The sequence below is a fragment of the Sceloporus occidentalis genome, unplaced genomic scaffold (genome assembly GCF_023333645.1).
Source record: "Sceloporus occidentalis isolate IW3139 unplaced genomic scaffold, rSceOcc1.0.p SCAF_4, whole genome shotgun sequence".
Taxonomy (NCBI): Eukaryota; Metazoa; Chordata; class Lepidosauria; order Squamata; family Phrynosomatidae; genus Sceloporus; species Sceloporus occidentalis.
The window spans coordinates 15,854,646-15,864,650 of NW_028316984.1; the positions used below are offsets into that span (position 1 = coordinate 15,854,646).

At 40.6% G+C, this 10,005-nt stretch overlaps 1 protein-coding gene across 2 annotated transcripts in view; it reads right to left on the reverse strand.

The window, feature by feature from the left end:
- Positions 1–9,220, reverse strand: part of LOC149313541 (uncharacterized) — a 28,597-nt gene extending 19,377 nt beyond the window's left edge. For both annotated transcript variants that reach the window (XM_089519279.1, XM_089519280.1), the window contains exon 1: positions 8,709–9,220. In XM_089519279.1, the coding sequence (XP_089375405.1) occupies positions 8,709–9,120 (412 nt within the window). In that variant the 5' untranslated portion in view covers positions 9,121–9,220. The remainder of the gene's footprint in view (positions 1–8,708) is intronic.
- Between the last annotated feature and the right edge of the window lie 785 nt (positions 9,221–10,005).

Genomic DNA, 10,005 nt, shown 5'->3' on the forward strand with positions numbered 1-10,005 from the left:
GCAACCATTAGAAATATAGAAGCCCTCTCCAGTTTTCAAAGTGGCAACTCTAGTCAGGAGGCTTAAGTAAGGACCCCACAGTTCAGAGCAACAGACAATCATGAAGGAGCAGCAATTGTAATGCTATGATATCACAATGTGGCAAAACATGGGACCATTGATTCCAGAATCCCCCAGCTGGCATGGTCACTTGCCATGTAAATTTTTCAAGTCCTGTTCTTAAATTGGTGCATCTACAAGGTCTAGGGCAGGAGTGGGCAAAGGGCATCCCTCTCCATGTTTGTGCCACTAAACACACTATATTTTAAATAGCTTAAAATATAATAAAGGCTTTCCCTATCCCCTTAGGGGCTGCAAGAAGACAATTCACATGTGAGCTATTTTAAATCCAGAGGGAACTTTTTCATAACTGGAAGTAAAAAGTCCTCTCCTAGGTCTAAAAGAGGATCAGAGGAAGAGAGCTGGTGAAATTGCCACCTCACAGCCCTGAAGGTATGGGATGGAAGCTTTTTCAGTGTTAAAAAAATGTAAAAATGTTTTGAAGGGGCAAGGGGGTATGGGCTCAACTCTGCACAATCTAAAGAATCAAATATACAGGAAAAGCTTGATGAGGAGACATTTTTTTTTTTTGAATGATCAGACCAAGACTCCCTTTCTAGTAGCCATGATGGCTGGTACATTCAAAAAGGTAATATTACCAAACTGTGTTATGAGTTAGATGAGTTAGGCAGTGGCAAGTGCAGAGCACAAGGCTGGGGCTGGGTTTGCAATGATGAGGAGGTTAGGGTGATGGAGTGGCACTGAGAGAACCAGTTTTTATAATGTGTGTGTGAGAGAGAGAGTGTGTGTGCATGCGTGTGCAGGCAAGCGTATTGTGTGCCTTCAAGTACTTTCTGATGTATGGTGACCCTATCATGGGGTTTACTTGGCAAGATTTGTTCAGAGGAGGTTTGCCATTGGCTTTCCTGATGCTGAAAGCATGTGATTTGCCCAAGGTCACCTAATGGGCTTCATGGTCAAGGAGAAAAATCAAACCCTGGTCTCTAGAGTCATAGTCCAACACTGAAACCACTATGCTATCCCTCCCTCCCCCCCTCTCTGTGTATCCATGAGAACCACGGTTCATTGGAAGCACTATCAGAACAACAGTTGTTCTAAAAGCATTCCAAAAATCATTTCAGCTGCTTGATTACAAACATTTATATTTCATTACATCAACTCATAGGTTTTCATTCAGTGTTCTATAAGCAAACTGCTTTCACTTCCCAAAATGTCAACCAAATGATTAGAGAATATCAAGAAGAATGTTTTCTTTTCCCCCTGAATTAAGTCTTTGATTTTCTATGTAACTGGGTCAATGCATAGGGAATAAATGTTAATGCCAGTGGTGAGAGCATCAGAGTAAAAAGCTTGAGTAGAGAAGAACTCTCTTCAAGCGAAGAAAGTGAAATGTATATTGGGTGGCTGAAGGTGGGACCAATGCCCTGATGGTCCCTAGTGGTTCAATCAATATTAGCGGGAGATCACAAATTTCTGTTTAGCCCTAGAACTGTCCTGAAAGCATCAAAGACTCATTTTGCAGATGTTGGCAGTTTTGTTTGGTAACTGCCTTTAAGCTGACTGCCTCATGGCAACCCTGTGGATGACACTTCTCCAAGATCCTCTGTCTTTCACTCCTCTGCTTAGGTCCTGTAGACCCAGGCCCATGACCTCTCTGATTGAGTCCATCCACATGGCATGTGGTCCCTCACACTTTCTGCTGCCTTCTAACTTTCCAATCATTATCATCTTTTCTAATTATTCATGTCTTCTCATGAAGTGACCAAAGTACAAAAGCCTCAATTTAGTTATCCTGGCTTCTAGGGGGAGTTTGGGCATGATCTGTTCTAGAACCCATTTGTTTCTTCTTGGCTGTCGATGGAGTCCTCAGCAATCTTCTGCAGGCCCCACATCTGAAATGAGTTGATTTTCTTTTTATCTATTTTCTTCACTGTCCAGCTCTCACATCTATACATGGTGATGGAGAATAGGATGTTTTGGACAATCCTCACTTTAGTGTTCAGAGTCATATCTTTTCTCTTTCAGATTTCATCCAGTTCTTTCATAGCTGCCCTTCCCAATCTGAGCCTTCTTCTAATTTCTTGACTATAGTCTTCATTCTAATTAATGTTTGATCCAAGATGTGGGGACTCTGCGTCTTTCAATTTTCTCATTATCTAAAATATAGTCATTTCAAAAGCGCAAGGCTAGACAATGTTCAGCCATATCTGGCCTTATCTTAATGTCCAAATCCCTCTCCATGTAATCTGTCTAGACTGTTGGTAAGAGTGATCTATCCTTTTCCAGCCAGTTCACTGGATGGGGCAGAGATAGTAAGAGAGAAAGAAGAGGTGGTATTGGAGAAGGAGAGAGAGAAGAGAGAGCCCCATTTATTTTGGCATTTATAGCATGACCTCTAAGAGATCATCCCCATAGGAGCATGGCCCAAAGGAAACAGCATAGCCAATGGAGAGGGATGATGGGATCTTCATTTTTCAGCAACATCTGGAGGGTCATTTGGTCCATACCCCTGCTATAAAGTATGCGGAGCAGCTTCCCCCTTAGTACTATGCCACTAGTTTTAAACTAGCATTGGTAAACTTAGAAAGGTGTTCGACAGAGGAAAACAATAGTTGTTATAGACAGTATTTTTGGTATAAAATTTAAAAAAAAATACTTGGCTGTGTTCCTTTTTATTTAAAGACTAGTTGTACCCAGCCAGGCGTTGCTGTGGCTCAGTCTGGTTAAATGGAAAAGAAAGAAAAGAGAAAGTGCACGTTTCTGAAATATTTAATTTCACAATGCTTGTGGTTATACAATATTTTTGGTTGTTTGATTGTCTGTGTAGATATAGAGATTGTCTGGTTTGCCAACTCTAGAACACGCAACGTATAACTGTCCATGTGAGAAGCAATCTGTGTCTAGATCTAAACTGCACAGTTTTAAAGATTGGCCCTGAGCTTTGTTGATGGTGATTGCAAACACCAACCGAATATTTAGTATAGCATGTGTTGCTGTTACATCCAACAGATGGCACTGTTTTTTAAAAAACATATTTTTAGGTGTCACAGGTGTGACATCTATATAATAGTAGGTATGTGTATATAAAAACATGTGTGTATTCGAATGAAACATTGTGTCAAAATTTCAAAGCAATCGGTGAAGAACTTTCGGAGATTTAAGATTCTGAACAAACAAACATTTACATTTTTATTTATTTAGATCTGTATATGCCCCTTGCTATCTATACCACAAATGAATGCATAGATATGCAACCCCAATTTTACCCTCCTGTAAAAATAGCATCAATTTTACTATTTCACTGCATCACTGCATGTCAGAACAATTGCATGTTAACTACCAGATAATGTCAAGTGATCATCTGTCAAATTTCAAAATATATTGGGTGTCAGTTACCAATATCATATAATCAAAGAATGCTTGGGGATTCACAGATAACCCCTGGCTTATCTAATGCAGAGATCTGCTAAGAAGAAACTCAACAGGAATTTTGTTGAGCAAACTGGTTTCAAGTGGAGCCCATACCATGTGTATGTATGTATGTGATGCGTGTGTGTGTGCCTTCAAGTCATCTGTCAACTTGTGGTAACCTCATGAATTTCAAAAAAATTGTCTTAGGCAAGGAAACATCAGGGGATTTTGGCAGTTCCTTCTTCTGAAATACAGCCTACAGCATCTGGTATTCCTTGGCATTTATTCATCCAAGTATTAACCAAGCATGACCCTGCTTAGCTTCCAAGCTCAGATGGGAACTGGCGCCTTAAAGGTTTACAAGCCTTATTACCATTTATGTACAAGTCAGATTGTTGGGGATGCAAGATTTCAAAATGTTACAGAAAACCTGCAAAACTAGTTTGAACAGAAGGGAGTGTATATAATACTGCCTAGAGTTCTCTGGAAACACACCGTTTCATTCAGTTCATGTTATGCTTCTGTAAAGACCAAAGAGTGTCATCTAAATACAGTACTCTTCTAAAGCAAAAAAGAGAACATTTGTAGCACAAACTCCTAATGCCAAAAATAAGGAGTATGGGAGAGATCATAGCACCCACTATGAATTCAGATGTTCCCTAGGATCAATCAAAATATGTCCAAAAATCTCACAACCTAATACAAGAACAAGGACAAGAAGATTGAAATCATAGAATTGGAAGAGACTACAAGGACCATCCAGTCCAACCCCCTGCCATTCAAGAATAAACAATAAAACCATTCCTGACAGATGGCCATCCAGCCTCTGTTTAAAACCCTCCAAAGGAGACTCCACATAAGAGTTGGATAATGCAACAAATCGAGATTTAGAGATATTTTTTTTTGTATCCCTGCTGAGACCCTGGAAAGACACAGCCAGTCGGAGTATACAATATGCAGCTAGACAAATTGTCAAAGCAAAGGGAAGCTTTTTCTTCCACCACTGTCATTCATTAAAAAATTGCATTGAGATTTTGAGTAATCTTGTTTCCATGATCTGAAGTGAATCCCCCCACCCCAAGTTTCATTGGTGCTAAATCCTTAGAACATAATTTTGGGTTGAAATCTGTTGGAAACTAAATTCCTCCAGATTTTTAATAACTGAATGATTTGGCTGCTGCCACCCTTCTACATAGGAACAGTGCAAAATTGTATGATGAAAATACATGTTTTGAATATGATGGCCTGCTAAATAAATAATCACAGTATAAATGTGAAGTTTCATCTTTTTAGCTTGCTTGGAAATTGTTTTGGTTTCTTCATCCTAAATATATATATAAAAATCAGTTTCTGCGTGATAAGCTAAGCTGCTTTATTAAACAAGCATGCTGTGCCCCACTGTGGGGTTCTCATTTCATTTCATGTTCAGACTCATTGAACATTTGTGTCAATGCCAGTAAATAGTAATAAGAACTCTGCACACTTTTGATCTTAGCATATCCTGACCCAGTTTTACAGCAATGCCATTCTGATCTCATTTGACAATATTAAAACTCATTCATAGTATTCTGTCCTATTTTATTCAGAGCCACAAGCCCAGGCCATGATTTTAAAAGCAAATGATCAAAACCTGGACCAGGATTCAGGAGGGCGGATAAGAGTGGGAGTGCTAACATATCCCATGTTGCAATCATGTTGCACAGAAAGATCTCTATTCTCTTCTCAATTGACAAACATGCACTCACCAAACCAGCTGAGCCTCAGCTGCATTGAAGGAAATAAGTAGATTCATACACCACTATGAAAATGGAATGGATATAAAATGGGCTTTAAACAGATGCAGTTATTCTCTCATGCACAAGCAGACTGTATGGGGGCATGAACTGTGAAAAACTGAACCTATTGAGCCACATTGTACAAACTACATCGTACTGTGTATTTCAGTGTAAATCAGACTTTTCGCAAGTATGTCAACATCAAGTCTACCATGCTAAAAGTGCACAGACATACAAACACACACAGGAGGTACCGTGTGTTCATTGCTGCAACTGGAATCTTGTGTGTGCAGGGTTGCCCACAGAGTAACATCCCTGACCCTATGATTTCAGGGCCAAAGTCTGAGACCTTAGGGGGTCCACCAGTGATATCAGAAGGGATAAGTCTTTCTGAGTCAATAAGCATGATACATGAAGCATCAACTGCAACAACTCAGACTACATCTTTCAAATAATAAGCACAAAACTAACACCAACAAGAAAAAAAATCTTATTGAAACTTCAAGTTTGCATCAAACAGAAAACACACACGCATGCACTTTTCCCAACACTGTTTTGCAAGCACTGCTTTTAAGAATAAATAGGAGTTATAGCTTAAGATAAGAATGGTTTTAAGGTAGAGGGACTCAGCTTTGGCAGGCAGGTTGTTATTAATTTTGCCTCCTTGCAGATAATTACTTTCCCCATCTGTTATCATTCAGTGATCCTTAAATACAAGGACTCTTACAAGCAGAATATGTATTTAGAAGGGGACTCTGTGTACCCAGGTGTAGCTTATTCCCATGTTTATATCTACAGGAGAGATTGAAAGCAGCTTTTATTATTCCTGGGCAGGCTTAACATCAAACCTACCGGTATCTTAATATTTCTCAGTGCTTGGTCATTTAGTATACTCCCGACTGATAATTTGTGAGGAGGCTTAATGATATGGGTGTCTTGTCAGATCATTTTTGAGGGTCAGCCTCAGCCTTGCCTTGTCTAGTGTTGTGTGCCCTTGACACACACACACATTCAATTCCATATTCCATGGCTATGAACTGATGCTTTATTGTTGCATCACCTGACACCATCTTGATATGTGTTTCTTTCACTTGTCAGTTCTACTGAAAGGTTTTTTTTTAAAAAAAAAACACATATGTTTACACCATTCTGAGACTTGTCTTTCATTTGTGGCTTCTATTGGATGTTCTCTGATTTTTGTATTATTTTGTATTATAGTTCCTCCATTATATGTTTTTCCATTATAGAAATGAAGTAGAAATTCATCAAGTCAAGGCTTCAGCCAGATACAAAACTGCTTAGCTTGAGCAAGTCAGCCACATCATCGGTGATTATCTAGATCCATGTCAGTCTGCTTTCAGGACTGGTTATGGGACAGAAACAACTTTGGCCACTTTTATTGATGACCTACGCAGGGAACTGGACAGGGGTAGTGCACCCTGTTGGCTCTACTGGATCTCTCAGTGGCTTGGGGGTACTGTCCTAATGTGGCTCCATTCTTTTTTGGAGGGACCCTCTCAGAAGGTGGTGCTGGGAGATTCCTGTACAATTCCTTGGTCATTGGCCTGTGGTGTCGTCCCTCAGGATTCAGTCTTGTCCCCTGCGCTTTTTAACTTCTAAATGAAACCGCTAGGAGAGATTGCCCAGAGGTTTGGAGTAAGGTGTCACCTGTATGCTGATGATACCCAGCTCTATGATTCCTTTCCACCTAATTCCAAGGAAGATGTTCCTGTCCTAAACTGGTGCCTGGCAGTTGTGATGGACTGGATGAGGGCAAACAAATTGAAGCTTAATCCAGATAAGACAGGTGCTCCTGATCAGTTGAAAGACAGATCCAGGAATAGGCTTTCAGCCTATATTAGATAGGGTTATACTCGACCTGAAAACACAGGTTTGTAGTTTGGGGGTACTTCTGGATTCAGCTCTAAGCTGGAGACCCCAGTTTTGGCAGTGACCAGGATCACTTTTGTACAGTTAATGCTAGTGTACCAACTGCTCCCATTCCTGGTGATCTGGCCATGGTGGTACATGCCTTGCTTACATCCCATTTGGATTACTGTAATGTGCTCTATGTGGGGCTGCCTTTGAAAAATGTTCAGAAATGTCATCTGGCCCAAAGAGCTGCAGCCAGGTTGTTAACTGGAGCTGACTACAGGCAGCACACAACTCCCTTGTTGCAACAGCTCCATTGGCTGCCAGTTCATTTCCAGGCACAATAAAATATGTTCGTTTTGACCTATAAAACCTTATATGGCTTGGATCCAGGTTAATTGAAGGACCACATCTCCCTTTAGGAGCCCACTAGAGTGCTTAGCTCATCTGGAGAGGCCCTTCTCTCAGTCCCACCACCCTCTCAGGCTTGTTTGATGGGAATAAGAGAGAGGGGCTTCTCAGTGGCTGCTCCCAGGTTCTGGAATTCCCTCTCTAGAGCCCTACTCTCCTTTCAGCGGCAGAGAAAATATTTTTGATGTCATTGGGTTTTTTCCAACTGACAAGGGCTGGGCTATAAATGCTGTGTAATTCAGATTTTAAGGTTTGTATAGAGTTTTTAAATACATTTTAAATTTAAATGCATAATTGTTTTAACTTTTAAAATTATTTCATTGTTTCTAAAATTTTATATTTATACATTTTAATGCTTTTGTATTGCTTTTAAATTGTATTATTTTAAACTACATGTTCACTGCCTTGAGTCCTTATAATAGGAGAAAGGCAGGATATAAGAAGATGATAATAATAATAACAATAATAATAATGCCTTGTGTCCTCTACCTCTTTTCAGATATAATACTTATTAGCTTGTTAGTTTGTTAGACTGATATGCCAATTTTCATCCAGTGAGCTCAAGGCAGAGTACATCCTCTCCATATTATCCCCACAGCAACAACACTGTGAGGAAGGTCAGACTGAGAAAGAAAGAAAGAAAGAAAGAAAGAAAGAAAGAAAGAGGGTGTGAGTGACTGGTCCAAGGTGACCTTGTGAGTTTAATAGCTCAGGAGGGGACTAGACTTTTAGCACCCCAATGCCTGTGTAACTCTCCACTAGCTCTATATAATATGGAATGGGAAAGAATACATCATTTAATATCCAGTTCTGGCCTTTCATATCTAGTCACTCAGGGGAATATAACAATGTATTTATAACGGGGGGGAGGGGGGACAAAAATCATTAAAGGATAAGGTCTAGGAGATACACAGCTTCAACTGAAGTGCCAACTGCAGCCAATGTGACTCTATAAAAGTCAGTAGGAGTAAGAATCACATGGCAAAGGAACTTTTTGGACTGTGACTCCCAGAATTCTCAGGATCCTTGGGGGATCCTCAGAGTCATGCTCCAAAAATGCTAAGAGCTAGACTGTGGCCATAGCGGCAGGGTAATATTGGGGGGTGTAATCCCAAAAGACACTTCTTCAAGCTCAAGACCACAGGCCAGAGAAACAGCTTGAGCCACTTGAGAAAGTACCTTTCAGAGAGAGCTGGCTCTCAGTCCGGGCATGCATCACCTTCTGATATTTCTCCTCTGCCTCTGGCAATTGTGCTGCCTTGGTTTTTGAAGAACACTCCTTCTCTGGATCAGGATCCTTGTCTCTTTCTGGGAGATGGTACACTTCCAGCACTCCAAACCCCACTTGGTCTAGTTTCTTCAAAAGCAAGCCTCCAAGGGTACTTTTAGCAATCATCATCAGGATCGCATTCCCAATCTGGTCAATTGTTCTCTTCACATTCTTTACAGCCCCAAAGGAGCAGAGGAAGATTGCCAAGCTGATGAGACTGCCAAGACACACGCAGACAAGTCCGTAAAGGACACAGGAGGCAGCCGAAGCAAATGTTAAATCAGCAGCCACAATGAAGAGCTGGTGGATGTAACTCGCCATTGTTCCCCCAAGGAGGTTTTTTGTCTTTTTTCTTTTAACCTCTGTTCCTTTCCTCACAAGTCCAGAGAGAAACCTTCTGGGAGGTGCTTGCAATGTATGCAATCATGTCATTAAAAAGCCACTCAGTATTGTGAAATAAGCAAAGGCAGAGGATGAATCATTGCCTTTGTTCAAGAAGCAACAAGCATTTCCAAGGAAGTGTGCAGAGAGTCAGACAGGCTCATGATACTGGAGCACCATCTATTGGTCATTGCTACCGATTGTGAAAATGAGTAAAATTAATATGCAAGCAGGGTGAGTCTAAAGAGAGAGAGAGAGAGAGACAGAGGGAGACTGCTTTTCATTGAAAATATCCTTATAGGGATTAGGGATTGACAAAACTGTCAGTTTCTCATTCAGATTTTGCGACTGTTGATGCATTCTTATCAAAATGAACTTCAGAAATATTTTCACCCAACCGTGACTTGGATTTCAAGGCTTGTAGTTATTATACATTTTTTCCAGAGCTGTGTGCCTGACCCTTGTTTGTCATATTCTGAGCACAAATTCTTGGATTTGTCCTCTTTCATCTCTACCGCCAGCAGACTGAATTCTCAGAGCACTTCAAGTGGTAAAATCTAAAATCTTTTATTTTAAAAGGACAACCCAGAGTAGTGAAACCAAAGGGTGTGTGTATTTTGGAAAACTGGCATAGCTCAACAATAACTAGCATCTGCATCACTCATTGAGAGACCTAGGCCCTGTCTACATGGGCCAAATAAATGCCCTCTGCCTCTCTGCTCAGTTGGGAGTTTGGATGATGTAGGACCCAATCCTCATGTCTGTCATGAACAAACCAGACAACATCCATCTTATTCAGCGCCAAACCCTTAGCATACCCATCTT